Source organism: Muntiacus reevesi, chromosome 18 (assembly GCF_963930625.1).
Source record: "Muntiacus reevesi chromosome 18, mMunRee1.1, whole genome shotgun sequence".
Taxonomy (NCBI): Eukaryota; Metazoa; Chordata; class Mammalia; order Artiodactyla; family Cervidae; genus Muntiacus; species Muntiacus reevesi.
Genome location: NC_089266.1, coordinates 51,606,912 through 51,625,086, shown reverse-complemented (window position 1 = coordinate 51,625,086; position 18,175 = coordinate 51,606,912). Strand labels below are relative to the sequence as shown.

The 18,175-nt window shown below is 41.7% G+C and overlaps 1 protein-coding gene across 1 annotated transcript in view; it reads left to right on the top strand.

Moving 5' to 3' along the window:
• The window catches only part of PPM1E (protein phosphatase, Mg2+/Mn2+ dependent 1E), a 212,972-nt gene extending 195,234 nt beyond the window's left edge, over positions 1-17,738 (top strand). Inside the window, exons 4-7 of the mRNA XM_065909281.1 lie at positions 4,318-4,506; positions 7,166-7,309; positions 7,537-7,630; positions 15,248-17,738. Of these exons, the coding sequence (XP_065765353.1) occupies positions 4,318-4,506; positions 7,166-7,309; positions 7,537-7,630; positions 15,248-16,308 (1,488 nt within the window). The 3' untranslated portion in view covers positions 16,309-17,738. The remainder of the gene's footprint in view (positions 1-4,317; positions 4,507-7,165; positions 7,310-7,536; positions 7,631-15,247) is intronic.
• The last annotated feature ends 437 nt before the right edge of the window (positions 17,739-18,175 follow it).

Here is an 18,175-nt window from a genome sequence, read left to right as displayed (position 1 = left end):
AAACATAAAAGAATGAGCTTGAAACTAAGATACAGTTTTCTGATTTCACATGACTTTATTTTTAAAATCTTGGTTTCTGAGATAGGAAAGTAGCCGGAATTACTTTTCCTGAATCCCTGTGACTGACAAATTGGATCATATGAGCCTTGTCAACTTAATAACCATTTTCTTGTTATCTTCCTCTTCTTTCTCTATTATGTTAATGCAAACAGAGGTAGGTTTGTTTCCTGTGCCTGTCACTTGCCTCTTCACTCAAGTCCATAACTTTAAAATTACAATGTAGTGATTGATACAAAGCGCACTATTTCCTTCATTTGGCAGCTAAAGTTAAATTTTAACTGACTGTCAAGCAGCGATGGTGGGCTGGTGACTGGTGCTTATTTTACAGGATAAATCAGCTGATACCATGCCCATGCAAACATAACCCCTAAAGGCTATAATGTGATAAACAGAAGTCACTGCACCCTTGAAAACTGTACTCAGGTTCGAGGGCATCATTACTCTTTATTAACCTAGCTGGTTTTCATTTTGCCTCAAAAATCAACCCAAAGGCCGAACTCAGAAAGGAGCTCTTGGCTATAATGAAACAGACTTTGAGGGCAATTGGGCAACATGTATTTTGAACTGTATAAATTTTCACACACTTTGATAATTTCAGTTTTGATTTTATATTATAAGGAAGCAGAAAATACTTACATATTTTGTTTGACATAAGTGTTTTAGAGAACATTATCAATAATAAAAAATTGGAAATGATCTAAACCTTATATAGGAAATGATAGCTATGATATGCTTGTAAGTACATATCCATTTAAAATAATGTCTTTGAATAATACTTAATGACATGGGGGAAATGCTAATGATATGGTAAGTGACAAAAAGCAAGATAAAAAAAGGTATGTACAGTATGATTCTAATTTTATTTTATTAAAAAATTTATATGTATAGAAAAAAGACTGGTTATCTCTGGATGGTTGTATTAGAGATATTTATTTCCTTCTATACACGTAAAGTGCCTGATGCTGGGAAAGACTGAGGGCAGAAGGAGAAGAGGGCATCAGAGGATGAGATGGCTGGATGGCATCACCGATGCAGTGGACATGACCCTGGGCAAACTTTGGGAGATGTTGAGGGTCAGGGAGGCCTGGCGTGCTGCAGTCCGTGGGGTCACAAAGAGTCAGACGTGACTGGGTGGCTGAACCACAGCATACACTTCTTTATTAGTCCAGATAAACATACATTATCTAATTGAAATATAGTGGGTTTACAGTGTTGTGTTGGTTTCCAGCATACAGCAAGGCGATTCATTTATATTTATATATAAATACCCTGAAGAATATATATATATATTATTTTTCAGATTTTTTTCATTGTGGTTTATTATAGAATGTTGAATATAGTTCCCTGTGCTACACAGTAGGACTTTGTTGTTCATCAGTTTTATATATCACAGTTTATATTTGCTAATCCCAAACTCCTAATTTATTCTTCTCCTACACCTTTGGTAACCATAAATTTGTTTTCTATGTCTGTGAGAATGTTTTCTGTTTTGTAAATAAGTTCATTTGTGTCACATTTTAGATTCTACATATAAGTGATACCATATGGTATTCGTCTTTCTCTCTTTGACTTACTTGTCTTAGTATGATAATCTCTAGGTCCATCATTGTTGCTGCAAACTACGTTATTTCACTCTTTTTTTATGACTGAGTGGTATTCCACCACGCACGTTCCACTCCCCCGCCACATCTTCTTTACCTATTCGTCGACGGACATTCAGGTTTCTTCCATAGACCCATTATCTTTATAACAGGGAAGATACCAGTATTTTTTTTTAAAGAAGAGATCCAGTTGGCTCCTTTGTTTCTTCTGATGTTATATTGTTTAAGAATCTCTTCACCAGTCTCACGTTGTTTAAAGTATATTCTCATGCCCACATGAGACTTTTATTGCTCCCTTCTTCTTTGTGATGATCCCATATCAGCTCACTCATTTAAAAACTGCTTACATATGCTATTTTAAGTTTTACCCTTACCCTGCCAATTGAATTGTTTAAAAATGAGTTCATTTTTAAAAATTACCGCTATTGGGGACTTTCCTGCTGGTCCAGTGGCTAAGACACCTCGCTTTGAAAGCAGGGGGCTTGGGTTTGGGAACTGGAGCCCACGTGCTACAACTAGGAGTCCAAATCCCTCAACTAAAGATCCTGCGTGCTGCAGTGAAGATCAGAGATCCTGTGTGCCACGGCTAATACCTGGGGTGGCCAACTAGATAAATATTTTTTTAAGATTTACTGTTATTTTTTAAATAAAAATGTTTCTTGAGATATATTGATTTATAGTATTAGTTTTAGGTATACAACATAGTGATTTGAAATTTTTATGGATTAAAGCTCATTTAAAGTTGTTGTAAAATATTGCTGTATTCCCTGTGTTGCATACTATATCCTTGTAGTCTATTTACCTTATACACAGCTGTTTGTGTCTCTTAATCCCCTACGCTTACCTTGCTTCTCCCCACTTCCCTCTCCCCATTGGTAGCCACTAGTTTGTTCTCTGTATCTGTGAGCCTGTTTTCATTTTGTAATACTCATTTGTTTTATCTTTTAGATTCCACATATAAGTGATAACATACAGTACAGTATTTGTCTTTCTCTGTCTGACTTATTTTACTAAGCATAATACCCTCCAGTCTATCCATGTTGTTGTAGTTGGCAACATTTTATTCTTTTATATGGCTGATACTACTCCATTGTGTGTGTGTATATATACATACCATATCTGTTTATCCATTTTTTAAAAAGTAAAATATAATAGATTTATAATATTATATTAGTTTCAAGTGTGCAGCATAGTGATTCAGTGTTTGTACAGATTATATTCCATTGGAAGTTACTACAAGATAATAGCTATAATTCCCTGTGTTATACAATATATCCTTGTTGCTTATTTTGTTTTATACATAGTAGTTTATATCTCTCTCCCCATATCCCTATCTCATCCCTCCCCACTGGTTACCACTAATTTGTTCTCTGTATCTGTGAGTCTGTTTCTGTTTTGTCATATACATTTGTTTGGTTTATTTTTTAGATTCCACATATAACTGATTACGTAAAGTATTTGCCTCTGCATTTCACTAAGCATAATATTTTCTAGGTCCATCCACATTGTTGCAAATGGCAGAATTTCATTCTTTTTTATGGCTGAGTAATATTCCATTGTGTGTGAGTGTGTGTACAGATTTTCCTTATTCACTTACCTATTGGTGAACACTTGCAATGTTTTCATCTCTTGCTTTACTTGGTATATTTTATTTACTTTGAATGACAGGGTCTGGACTCAGCTGAACTCTCCAAGAGCCCAAAGAAGTCAAAACTTCCAAATGAAAATCCTTACATAGTGTTGCCTAAAAGAATCACAGGGCTCAGTGAGAGTTCAGTGAGTTACAGATCTCCTCTAAGTGAGCCAGAGCTGAGATTTAAACACTGGAGTTGAAGAGAAAAAAAAAACAAGTTCTTACTGAATTAAATGTAATGTCGTGATTAGGCGTCCTGTGTCATGGTAAATCACAGGTGTGGAAGACCTTCCTCTTGCAGTTGCCCTACAGCTTCAGGCGCTGAGTGGGCAAGGAGATGTGGAGCAGAATCTTGAGTTAGGGGACAAGGTTATAACAAGGTTATAACCCTGCAGGGCATGTAGACATCTGATGTGGTTCAAGTTTGTGTAGCCTGTTTAGAGACTGTGTTATTTATGGTGAGAATACAGTGTGATCATGAATGATTTATGAAGCCAATATTATAGTTTCTAAGTATGCTTTCATTATCTGTGTATTTTAAATAATCAAACATAATTGGCCTTGTGCTTGGAAGGCCAATTATTTCCTATTGTCCTAAGTCTCTAATTTATTATTAAAATATTTTCATTTTGACAAAAATCTTCAATCCAAAACAGCCTTTGCTCAACTCCTCCTCCTCCTTTCTCTTTCCTCCCCCTCCCCACAACTTGTAACAGCAACTTCACAGCAAATGGATGTGGGTGGTTTCCATGGTACAAGACAACAGCTTTCACAGCGAGAGAGGGTACTTCAGCCTGAGCTAATTGGGCATGATGTGTTCCAGTGTTCTGGTGTGTAAACACAGATGCCCTCATACTGCAGGTATTTTAGCCGTGGATCAGGCACGTCAGAAAAGGGAAACATTTAGTCTCATCATCTGGGTGACAGGGCAGTGGAGGAGGGTGGGCAGCGGTGCAGGGGACTGCCTCATCTGGGGCCTGCCACACCTAACTCCCTGCCCTGGCTCTGTGCTTCCATTGACAGGACCAGGAAGAACAAGCTTACTTTGCAGTGTTTGATGGCCACGGCGGGGTGGATGCTGCCATCTACGCCTCCATTCACCTGCACGTGAACTTGGTGCGCCAGGAGATGTTCCCCCACGACCCTGCCGAGGCCCTGTGCCGCGCCTTCCGCGTCACCGATGAGCGCTTTGTCCAGAAGGCTGCCAGGGAGGTATGCAGCTTTCACACGGATTCCAGCCGTGATACGCCAGCTGAGTTCACTCGTTCTGGGGCTGAAGGGCTATTTTAGGTTTTCTCTTTTGTGATAGACATTATTTAAAGCTCTCTTCCAAACTACGTTCCTGACACGCAGTATTGGATTCCGTCGTGGGCCTAATTCCCTCTTTAGGAATAGATTTAGTGGGGTGCTAGGATGTACTGTAGAGAATCTCCAAGCTATAATTTTCTAAAAAGCCAGTCGGTTGCTGGATTTGGCAGGTGAGTTTTATCTTACTCACCATTGCCTGTCAGGTTCACACCAGGACCAGCTCTCTAAGCAGACTTTTGCTGACAAAGTCTGGATATGGTGATTAAAACAATGGTCTAAAACAGAAACAGCAGCTGGGATTTCTCCATGCATTTAGTTCTGAATGGGTTGGCAGTGTTCGCTGTGTGTCTCTTGAGGAAAACTTTTGCCTGGAGAGAGTGAATCCTTAGATGCTCCTTGAACTGGTTTTCTCTTAACAGGAAGAAAAGTCAGAGCTCATGTCCCAATTTCTTAAGGTTAATCAGACCTAAGGTTTTACTCTGAATGAATGACAGGGGCTATATTAAGATCTAAAAGTAAAGATTTTAATCTAATTATCATTCTGGACATTGGTACATAATTAACTACAGGACTTTATACTCATTTCCAGCTAGGGACCAACAGAAAGAATATTTTTTTTAATTTTAAAAAGTAATTGCAGAATTATATACATACAGAAAGATAAGACCCCTGCCCTGTGACTTAAGCATTAACTCTTTTTGAAATGGGTGTGGACAGAACAGGGTAATCCTTTAATCTTTTTGTTTGATCTCATTGTTACGCTATAGGGCAATCATGGGGCTTGGCATTAACTAAGCAGTAATTCAGCTCTACTTGGTGTTAAGCAAGGGCAGTATTCTGTCTCCCCACCTGCACCCCGGGTTTAGAATAATACACAGACCCAACACAGTAACCACTGGGCTGTGCAGATAGAGGGCTAGAAAACAGCAGAGTTGTTGCCCTCAGACTTGGCCAGCCTCTGGGGGGAGACCAGCAGGCTTGGAGCGGCCGGCTGTCTTCACTGTGACTGAGGACGTGACCTGCCCCTGCGAGCTGGCCTGCCATCGTGGACCTTGTCGCCTTCACCCTCTGTTGTAGCCCTTTCCTTCTGTGTCCTCAGAATCACGGCTTTCTTCCTGACCGCGTTCACCTCATTTGCGTTGCCAGTGATTCTGGTTGTCTCTCGGTCTTGCCAACAGTTCTCTTGAATAATTTGGGTTCGTCTCAGCAGTTCCTTCCCTCCCCCTCGTGCTTCCATGCGCTGCTAACTGCTGGGGAGAAAGCAGCCGCTATTCCCGTTGCGCGGCGGCCCTGCCTCCTGTTCGCTCCGGGGCATATGCACTCAGTTTATCATGTGTTCCAGGGGCTGAGGTGTTGAACATTCTGTGTGGGAAGACATTTTATTGGTGGGTGAGGATTTGTAACAAACTGTCCCTATATAGGGAAAAGGAGAAGTTGTTTTCTCATTGGATGCAAGGGGCCTGCTACCACCCTAGATGCACTGGTTCTAATTTAGGCCAAGTCCTTAGTAACAAAAAGTCATGCTTATTTGATGGTGACTCATGTCAAATGGTTCCCTGGTGGCTCAGACGGTGAAGAATCTGCCTGCAATGCAGGAGACCAGGGTTGGATTCCTGGGGCAGGAAGGTCCCTTGGAAAAGGATTGGCTTCCCACTCCAGTATTCTTGCCTGGAGAATTCCATGGACAGCGGAGCCTAGTGGGCTACGATCAGTCCATGGGGTCACAGAGTCAGACAAGACTGAGTGACTGTAACTTTCACTTTTTTTTTTCATGTGAAATGGAGATGTCATTTTGGATAGTAGTATCCAGAGCATTAAGTACAGTGGTACTGAGCTCTGAAATTCCAGGCTGATGTTAGTTTTTCATGCAGTGTTCCAAAAGCAAAGGTCCCTAAAACTATGGTAGATTTTGGTTTTGTTTTTTAAAGGTAGAAGCATCTTAGTACTCCAGGGAATGTGTGTTCTCTCTTGGTTCCAGATGCTTTGTATGCTCTTTTGTAAAGCTAGGACCCTCCCCCTGAACATACAGTAGGTCAGTAACAAGACAGAGACCAGAATATGGAGATCTTTACTCTAAGGGTTGATACCGTGGTTTAGCACTGGACCGGGAGGGAAAAATTTAGTTCAGTACTGACCTGTACCTGCCCTCGGGCAAGTCACATAACCTGCCATAGTCTTCTTCCCTGTGTATGAAATGGAATAGAGGACATCCCTGGTGGTCCAGTGGTTAAGACTGTACACTCCCAACACAGGGGGCACAGTTTCCATCCCCGGTCAGGAAAGATCCTGCATGCTGGATGGCATGGTCAAAAAATAAATAAAGTGAATTGATAATTGTCTCTGCCTTGCATATCACAGATAAAATCTACATGTGTTTGTGCACATATAAATACACCAAGCATGTAAAAATGCACTGAGAAGTAGGAATTGCTATTTTATTTGTCAAGTTATTGGTAGTTTTGCTTCCATCTGAAAAGTCTGAATTATCTATAAATTGCTTCTCAATGAGAATTTGACGTCTGCTAATTTTTACTGACTCTTGTTTTATTTATATTACTTTCAGAGCTTAAGGTGTGGGACCACAGGAGTGGTGACTTTCATCAGAGGCAACATGTTACATGTGGCCTGGGTAGGTGATTCCCAGGTTATGCTTGTGAGGAAGGGCCAGGCTGTCGAACTGATGAAGCCACACAAGCCGGACAGAGAGGTGAGTGTGCTCTGCTGTTAGGGCACATACCACGGGCAGTTTTCCAGTTGTTACTTCTCAGTTATGATTGTCACCATGATCTCAGTAACCAAGCCCACCTTTCAGAGGAAGAGTAAGAGAGCCCTTCCCGGGAAGCCGATGAATATCGTGTCTGTTGTGTACTGTTAAGGTAGCTGAGTAAATCCTGAATCCAATTATCTGCTTCTTTCTGTTGCATTGCTATGCAGGATGAAAAGCAGCGGATTGAGGCCCTTGGAGGCTGTGTAGTCTGGTTTGGTGCCTGGAGGGTGAATGGAAGTCTGTCTGTCTCCAGAGCTATTGGTAGGAAAAACCAATTAATTATTTTTTCTCCAAACTGTCCTCTTCCAGAACACTGTTCTTAATATTAATCTGATACAACAAGGGAACCTGAGATAATAACTTAAATTTTCAGAGTGCTTGTTATTGTTGAATGCCTCTTTTAATTAATTATTTAACCTACACATTTATATAAATTCCATTTTTAAAAGGGAGCGATATTAAGAGATGCAGAACTTACTAGATTCTTTTTTTTTAAAGGGAAGCCTTTAATCTCTGGAATACAAATCTGCTTAAAACCCAATGATCCTCATTTTCCATTCCATTTTGGGTCAAATTTAGCTTAAATCAGTATTTTCCAGAAAATGGAAGTCCCTATATTTTATCTTGCTTATATCTTTATTTTTTCATTGAATTCTAAAATGACACAAACAACGTGCTTTTTGGGTGAAAATAATTTTTACTATATTAAAATGAGAAAACTAATTCTACTCTGTGTGGAGTGTAGTCGTTAGATTACCCTGGGGTTTCAGAGAATCTACTTCCCTGGAACCTAAATTCTTTAAAAGAAGGGTAAAGTCGATGAAACTCTTTGTTGAAGATTTAGAGAGTAAAGAGCTCAGTTGATTGGACAAAATGCAAGGGTGTGGTTCAGAGAACTGGACTCTAGTCCTATTTCTGCCTCACTTTTGCACCTGGGTCTGTTTCATTGGGTTTCATGGCTTAGCTTCACTTTTTTTTTTTTTTTTTTTTTTTGAGAATAGATCAATGTGTGTGTCTCTATGGGTAATATGCATGTATACACATAGGCTACAGTTCTCAGTCACTGCCTCCTAAAGAAATGAAGTGATTTGACATAGGATAACATGGATAAATGGAGTTGATGTCTGATCCCCAGATTTTGCCTATCATTACCAAAAAATTCCAGAACATTAATAAAATCTCAAAGGACTGATTCCGTTTCACTACTGATGTTATTTCCCTCCCACTCTTCGGGAAGGTGCTGGCAAGCTGTGAAGTGGCCCAAATGTGAGCAGCAGAAGGCTGAGAGAGAAAGAGGAAGCTCAAAGATTCTGCAAATACCTCTTGAAAAATTGAGAATTGGCTTCACCTTAGACCAAGGGAGTTATTAGGAAATCTGGAATAAGGCCAAAAGGGGGAAATTTCTGATTTCTGAAACACAGCCTCATATAGAATTGTTTTTGACAACCCCAAAGACCTTTTCTCTTGACCCTACTGTCTTTGCAGAGCATTGCGAGATAACTTTAATGCTTGTTATAGAAGCAACTTTACTAGAGCATCCTTGGCATTTCTTCTAAAAATATGACACAAGGGGAAAAAGTAATGTCCTTGAATAAGTGAGAGTCTAAGAGGAAACAGGGCTGACTTCAGAGAGGAAGTGGCTTCTGAGGTGGACCAGAGGACAGAACCTAGAGAAGGACGCCCCGGAGCGAGGCATGCAAACACATGGACGTCTCAGAGGGCACGTCCTGTTTCAGGAACAGTGACAGGGGCAGGAGGCTGGGGTGGAGGGTGCGGATGGGAAGAGGCAAGTGTTGGCACCAGAGTGTGAAGGGGCTTTGAATGCCAGGCTCGGTGTCTGGACTTTGCTGAGTGAATAAGCTGAGGGCCCCTGTGCTCAGGTTTGTAATTATAAATATTTGTAATGATTATGGAAGATGAACTAGAGTGAAAAACCTAGATGAGAGATCATTCAGAGATGTGGACAGCTGAAAAAAAAAGGAATACAGAAGAGGGTATAAATTGATGAGACAGAAATGACAGTTTTGGGGGGAAAGAGGAAAGGTAACTTCTAGGTTTCTGACTTATGTCACTAAGATGATAAAACGTTTGTAATAAAGCAGCAGCAGTTTGGGGGGGGGAGGGCAGATGATGAGTTCATTTTGGACATATTTGTGTTCTAGGTGCCTGTGGGACGTCTTGGAAGGTAATTTATATGCAGCTGGAAATACAGATCTGGAGCTTAGCAGGGTTGTAAGTTGGAAATAGAGATTTGGGAATTCATCCCATTTTGGAAATAATATTAGCAACCTGTGAAGTGATTTTATATATATGTGTGTGTGTGTGTGTATATATACAGTAGTTGAAGTGACAGGAATGGCTGGCATTGCCCAGGAATATGTAGTGTGAAGAGAGACCAAGGAGGGGACTCATTCCTTACGGGAGAAGAGCATGCAGTCGCGCTCTCTGGGTTTGTGTCTTGGCTCTGCCACTGCACCAGCTGTGGGCCTAGGTGACTTTACTGAACTTCTCTATATCTGTTTGTGCCTTTGTAAAGCAGGAACAGTCATAGTACCTAACTCATTGTTTTTGTATTAGATGGTATAATACACACACACACTTAGACCCCTGCCTGGCACGGTTTTAGCATACAGTGATTTGGGGTGTTATTATTTTTTTTTGGGGGGGTGCTATTAAGTGAAGGAGCCAGTAAAGAAAATCAGGAAGAGACACAGACGCAGGGTATCAGATGCTGGGGAAAGGGGTTTTTCTAGGAGTATGTAGTCAACAGGGTCAAATGCTGCAGAGGTCAAGTGAGTTAAAAAAGTCACAGAATTTTGAAAACAGAAAATGGTTGTGGATATAGGTAAATTGCTAGAGATTGTTTGTTAAGTCAGGAGGAGGAGTCAAGGGAATTCAGGGCTGGTAAACTTAATTTTCTTTGAAGTAGGAAATTAGGCCATCTACCAAAATCCAATAACTTAATTGGAAAGAGTTGAAGAATGTAAGAGAGATTTGGAAAGCTCATGGAATAAATCAGGGGGATAAATAAAGACAAGAAAAAGGACTCCTAAGCAGAGTTCAACTCTACTCAGAAAATAAACGACACTAATACTTTAAAAATAAAAGGCATTTCAACTGTTTCTCCCCATGAGCCCTTTGGATTGATGATCCAGAGTTGACAAGAGCCATGATATGTTTTCTAGCACATGGAGAGAGGGGGTAGAAGACAAAATCCATGGTGCCATTTCTACCATGAAATGGATAATCATGCCCTTCTACCAAATTTGGGGGCGAAATGTCATGAATTTGACATCTCACAGTAGAGCAGGTGAAAAGCCAGAATTCTGGCAGCATTTTCTCTTGTGCAAATCTTTGTATGTTCTGTTCCAAACTAACAGTTGCAGTAGCCTTTTAATTGAAGCAGTAAAACAAGATTTTTGGGAACAGTATGACTCAGATCACATTTATTTTTAGAGCTAGAATTCAGAAAATAATGATGATGATAATACAGTCAGGTGGAGTAGGGGATGGGGGGCATTTAGTAAAGTGGGTTGGTGGAGGACACTGAATCCCCATGATTGGAAGCTTTAATTAGCTTTAACAGGTTACTGGAAGACTGCATACCTGAATGGTTTAGTGGTTTTCCCTACTTTCTTCAGTTTAAGTCTGAATTTGGCAATAAGGAGTTCATGATCTGAGCCACAGTCAGCTCCTGGTCTTGTTTTTGCTGCCTATATAGAGCTTCTCCATCTTTGGCTGCAAAGAATATAATCAGTCTGATTTCGGTGTTGACCATGTGGTGATGTCCACGTGTAGAGTCTTCTCTTGTGTTGGAAGAGGGTGTTTGCTATGACCAGTGCGTTCTCTTGGCAAAACTCTATTAGCCTTTGCCCTGCTTCACTCCGTGCTCCAAGGCCAAATTTGCCTGTTACTCCAGGTGTTTCTTGACTTCCTACTTTTGCATTCCAGTTCCCTATAATGAAAAGGACATCTTTTTTGGGTGCTAGTTCTAAAAGGTCCTGTAGGTCTTCATAGAACTGTTCAACGTCAGCATTACTGGTTGGGGCATAGGCTTGGACTACCATGATATTGAATGGTTTGCTTTTGAAACGAACAGAGATCATTCTGTCGTTTTTGAGATTTGAGATTGCATCCAAGGACTGCATTTCGGACTCTCTTGTTGACCATGATGGCTACTCCATATCTTCTAAGGGATTCCTGCCCACAGTAGTAGATATAATGGTCATCTGAGTTAAATTCACCCATTCCAGTCCATTTTAGTTTGCTGATTCCTAGAATGTCGACATTCACTCTTGCCATCTCCTGTTTGAGCACTTCCAATTTGCCTTGATTCATGGACCTAACATTCCAGGTTCCTATGCAATATTGCTCTTTACAGCATCAGACCTTGCTTCTATCACCAGTCACATCCACAACTGGGTGTTGTTTTTGCTTTGGCTGCATCCCTTCATTCTTTCTGGAGTTGTTTCTCCACTGATCTCCAGTAGCATATTGGGCACCTACCGACCTGGGGAGTTCCTCCTTCAGTATCCTATCATTTTGCCTTCTCATACTGTTCATGGGGTTCTCAAGGCAAGAATACTGAAGTGGTTTGCCATTCCCTTCTCCAGTGGACCACATTTAGGTATGACCTAAATCAAATCCCTTATGACTATACAGTGGACATGAGAAATAGATTTAAGGGACTAGATCTGATAGACAGAATGCCTGAAGAACTATGGACAGAGGTTCGTGACACTGTACAGGAGACAGGGATCAAGACTATCCCCAAGGAAAATAAATGCAAAAAGGCAAAATGGTTGTCTGAGGAGGCCTTACAAATAGCTGTGAAAAGAAGAGAAGCGAAAAGCAAAGGAGAAAAGGAAAGATATTCCCATTTGAATGCAGAGTTCCAAAGAATAGCCAGGAGAGATAAGAAAGCCTTCCTCAGCAATCAATGCAAAGAAATAGAGGAAAACAACAGAATGGGAAAGACTAGAGATCTCTTCAAGAAAATTAGAGATACCAAGGGAACATTTCAGGCAAAGATGGGTTCGATAAAGGACTGAAATGGTATGGACCTAACAGAAGCAGAAGATATGAAGAAGAGGTGGCAAGAACACACAGAAGAACTGTACAAAAAAGATCTTCACGACCCAGATAATCACAATGGTGTGATCACTGACCTAGAGCCAGACATCCTGGAATGTGAAGTCAAGTGGGCCTTAGAAAGCATCACTATGAACAAAGCTAGTGGATGTGATGGAATTCCAGTTGAGCTATTTCAAATCCTGAAAGATGATGCTGTGAAAGTGCTGCACTCAATATGCCAGCAAATTTGGAAAACTCAGCAGTGGCCACAGGACTGGAAAAGGTCAGTTTTCATTCCAGTCCCTAAGAAAGGCAATCCCAAAGAATGCCCACACTACCGCACAATTGCACTCATCTCACACGCTAGTAAAGTAATGCTCAAAATTCTGCAAGCCAGGTTTCAGCAATACGTGAACCGAGAACTTCCAGATGTTCAAGCTGGTTTTAGAAAACGTAGAGGAAAAAGAGATCAAATTGCCAAAATCCGCTGGATCATCGAAAAAGCAAGAGAGTTCCAGAAAAGCATCTTCTGCTTTATTGACTATGCCAAGGCCTTTGACTGTGTGGATCACAATAAACTGGAAAATTCTGAAAGAGATGGGAATACCAGACCACCTGACCTGCCTCTTGAGAAACCTGTATGCAGGTCAGGAAGCAACAGTTAGAACTGGACATGGAACAACAGACTGGTTCCAGATAGGAAAAGGAGTACGTCAAGGCTGTATATTGTCACCTTGCTTATCTAACTTATATGCAGAGTACATCATGAGAAACGCTGGGCTGGAAGAAGCAGAAGCTGGAATCAAGATTGCCGGGAGAAATATCAATAACCTCAGATATGCAGATGACACCACCCTTATGGCAGAAAGAGAAGCGGAACTAAAAAGCCTCTTGATGAAAGTGAAAGAGGAGAGTGAAAAAGTTGCCTTAAAGTTTAACATTCAGAAAACTAAGATCATGGCATCTGGTCCCATCACCTCATGGGAAATAGATGGGGAGACAGTGGAAACAGTGTCAGACTGTATTTTTTTCGGCTCCCAAATCACTGCAGATGGTGATTGCAGCTATGAAATTAAAGGACGCTTACTCCTTGGAAAGAAAGTTATGACCAACCTAGATAGCATATTAAAAAGCAGAGATATTACTTTGCCAACAAATGTTGGTTTGGTCAAGGCTATGGTTTTTCCAGTGGTCATGTATGGATGTGAGAGTTGGACTGTGAAGAAAGCTGAGTGCCAAAAAATTGATGCTTTTGAACTGGGTGTTGGAGAAGACTCTTGAGAGTCCCTTGGACTGCAAGGAGGTCCATCCAGGCCATCCTAAAGGAGATCAGTCCTGGGTGTTCATTGGAAGGACTGATGCTGAAGCTGAAACTCCAGTACTTCGGCTACCTCATGCGAAGAGTTGACTCATTGGAAAAGACCCTGATGCTGGGAGGGATTGGGGGCAGGAGGAGAAGGGGGCGACAGAGGTTGAGATGGCTGGATGACATCACCGACTCAATGGGCATGAACTTGAGTAGATTTCTGGAGTTGGTGATGGACAGGGAGGCCTGGTGTGTTGTGATTCATGGGGTTGCAAAGAGTCAGACACGACTGAGCGACTGAACTGAAATGAACTGAGCTGAACTGGAAGACTGCATAGTATAGAACTAACGTTGACACGATCAAAACCATACTTGAGGAAGATGGGTCTTGCTACTGTATGAAAAAGACTAGCTTCTTACCTTGCAGATAAACTAACCCAGGTAATTCAATATTAAGTTATCTGTTGTTTAGGGTATCCTATCGTGTGGTCTGCTGGGTAGGGCATGTGGCCCACGGTGGTTCTAACAGAGCTATCCGTAATGTTCCTATTGAGCTTTCTGGGCCTATCTGAAGATTAAACAGAGATGTGAAGTATTGGAGAGAACTTTACTAGGGTAAGAGAGAACCCATAACATAGCACAAACGATGACAATATGACCACATCATTTAAGTAAGTATACTTGTCTTCATGTTTCCCTCACTAAGAGTCGGACACAACTGAGCGACTTCACTTTCACTTTTCACTTCCATGCATGGAGAAGGAAATGGCAACCCACTCCAGTGTTCTTGCCTGGAGAATCCCAGGGACGGGGGAGCCTGGTGGGCTGCTGTCTGTGGGGTCGCACAGAGTCGGACATGACTGAAGTGACTTGGCAGCGGCAGTCAGAAAGTTCAGTTTTAGTGCAATGAAGAGGATAGGAACTGACGAGAGTCTTTAAAGTGCTGTGACCTGGATCCAGGCATCCTGACTCTGCTGCTTGCATCCTTGACCACTAAGCTATATGCTACTACTTTAAGAATGATAAAGCACTTTGTAAACAAACAAACAAACTACCAGCAAATTATGGTACCCTAATCTAGGAACTGTTGCTCAGTACTCCATATTTTTCATATAAAGAAGCCAGTGAGTATCCCTTGTAGTGATGTTATTTGGTTACCCGACAGGCAAAGGACCCGTTTGCTGAGGCTCTCCCCAAGTACTAAAGGAATAAACGAGGGATCTGGAAGTGCTCTGGACTTGAAGTTCTGAAATGCATTGCAGATGATCCACTGCCGCAGTAGTCTGGTGACAGAAACCTAGCTTAGCTGGGCCCGAGTTCTCCAGTCTGTTGCTGCACCAAATATTCAACTACAGAGTACTCCCTACCAGTTGCCTGTGTATCTTTGCTAATACTGTTCCCTCAACAGAGGGCCCTTCTCTGCTTAGGACATTAGAGCTGACCATGAACATTCTGACCTGCCAGATAAACCAGAATGACCTGTTTTCTCATTCCTGCAGGAGATGCTGAACATAAGCCATATATCTGCGGGGATGCAGATTCTGCCTCTACTGTTCTGGATGGAACTGAAGACTACCTCATTCTGGCCTGCGATGGCTTCTACGACACCGTGAACCCTGACGAGGCAGTGAAAGTCGTGTCCGACCACTTGAAGGAGAATAACGGAGACAGCAGCATGGTTGCCCACAAGTTAGTGGCGTCAGCTCGTGATGCGGGGTCGAGTGATAACATCACTGTTATTGTGGTTTTCCTGAGGGACATGAACAAAGCTGTAAATGTTAGTGAGGACTCAGATTGGACAGAGAACTCTTTCCAAGGAGGGCAAGAAGCTGGTGGGGATGACAAGGAGAGTCACGGGGAGTGCAAGCGCCCCTGGCCCCAGCACCAGTGCTCCGCCCCGGCCGATCTGGGCTACGAGGGGCGTGTGGATTCTTTCACGGATAGAACCAGCCTGAGCCCAGGGTCCCAAAGCAGCGTGCTGGAAGACCCGGGCTACCTAGATCTCACACAGATAGAAACAAGCAAGCCTCATGGTGCCCAGCTTTTGCCACCAGTTGAGCTGTTTGGTCCTGGTGCACCAAAGAGAGCCAGTCTTATTAATGAGGTAATAATGGAGAAAAAATCAGTTCCATCATCATTGCCTGAATGGAGTGGTGCTGGAGAGTTTCTCTCTTCTTTTAATGTGGGTTCAACAGGGCAGCAGGTATGCAGCATGGAGAGCTTGCCTCCTGTCTGTTCTAGGCTGGAAAACGAACAGTTCAAGTTCCTGGGAAAGAGAGTTTCTAGGTTGTCTCATTTATACTACCATTACAAAAAGAGGCGGCATGGATTCAGGTTTAATCCAAAGTTTTATTCTTTTCTCTCTGCTCAAGAGTCTTCCCAGAAAACAGGCATTAGCCTGTCCTCACTTATTCGGAATGGGAAGAGAAATAGGATGTTAAGAAGTTCTCTGCCATGGAGGCAAAATAGCTGGAGAGGATACAGTGAAAACATGATGAGGAAGCTCAAAAAGAATAATGACACTCCACACCCAGATCTTGCCTGGAGCTTTAAAATATAATCCTTTCTCTCTAGAGTAGGCTAGCTAGCTCTCCCCCAATAAAGATACCACTATCAGAGTAGAAACAAGGTAGATATTTCTGAAATATGTGTGCTTCATTATAGTGAGCCATGGATGGCTCAACTCTTAAATGTAAATAGATCTCTAGGAAACTCAATACAGTGTTTTCAATCTAATAAAAAACAGTATTGGCGGTTTCACTAGCAAAATTACACACTGGTCCCCGTGATGTGTCTCTGTACCTACATACACCCCCAAGACCCCGTCACGTCACTAGTGGAGGCTTGCGAGTTACGTTATTTCAGTCAGGATATGTAGTGCTGAAATCTTGATGCAGGTGAAATTCGGTCTGATGTGCCTAATATATATCTGGAAAACTTAATGCAGAATTAGATCTACTTGAGGAATGTTCCTCAAAAGACTGGGGACTATGAGGGAAAACCTCTCCCTTTTTTTTTGGTAGGTAAAAGACTAAAAGCCATATGGGTTTTAACTGGAGAAAATGAAAGTAGAAAACTAGTGTAAAAATGTCATATTCTCAGACTTGTGAGGTGGTATATAGTCAAAAAGACTCACTAATTTTTTTCCTGTAACATAAAAGACCAACAATGAAAATTTTTTGAATTAAGCACTTCCTAGGGCTGTAGCTACTTGGGAGTTTCATACCCCGTATGGTGCTTTTGACGGAATTGTTTTTTAGAAGACCGCTGTCAGTTGGCTTTATGCTAATGTTTTTCACTGTACCTTCATCTCAGGAATAAAAACTTGTTTAATGGAGATGATTTCAGGTACAAATATACTAGAATCAAGTTGCCATTTTAAAAGAAAATCAAATAGTATTTCTATTTTTTCTGGCTTTTTCCTTTTTTTTAAAGTTCGCAGACAGTAAAGGCATATACTACAATAAAATAAAAAGTCGTTCTGGAGAATGAAAAATACTAGTTTTAACTTCTCTAAAATTGTTTCCCCTGAGGGAATGAAATAATTGGTATGGAAGAGGCTGAAAGTAACTGCCTAAAGTGAGCCCAGAGGCCAAGTGCAAAGTAGAATGCAGATGACTGCAGCTGAGGTCTGTTTAGTTGAAAGTTTGAGCCCTGCATCTTCAGACCAGAGGGCTAGGACACGTGTTGCTCATTTCAACATTTATTTACATTTGATATTTTGAAATTGTCTGCTTTTTGCCATTTCTGCAGTTTCAAGTAGGAACCATCTCTGCAACTAGAGGCAGCAAATAAACCAATAATCAGGTTAATTCAGGGTAGCAGCCTGCTCTGAGAATCACGAAGTGTCTCCGCAGGACGTTCTGCCTTCTCCCAGTCAGGCGTGGCGCCGCCGGCTTCCGCGTGCTGTCGGAGGCACGGGCTGCTCCTGCCGAGAGGTTCACAGAGCACGCTACGACGACTGCGTGTTCCCCAGACTCAGGACGGAGGACTGAGATTCCTGGACTTTAAAAACAGAGGGGACTGTAGCATATTTTGGGGTGCCAGGGTAGCTATAGCAAATAAATAAAAGATTCACTTCAGCAACAGATTGTTAATCTACAGATTTTATTTTTTAAAATTTGGATGTAAGTAGAGATTTTCAGTATTTTTCTTTTTTGAAGTCATTTCTTTTCTCAAGTCTTGTGAGACATGGCTGAAAAGGAGGGAGTACACATGAATCCAACCATAGTACCAGAGTCTTTTCACCATCCCGAGGCTTTGCCCCATCCATGGACCTCACTCACATCTGTCATTTCCTGAAGCCTAGATCATGTTAACAACCCATCAGGTGCAGTGTCAGTGTCAAATCAAATTATCTAGGGAAACAAGAAAACAGGCAGCAGAACATTGGTATATATAATAGTCCAAAGCACTTAGCCAAGTTA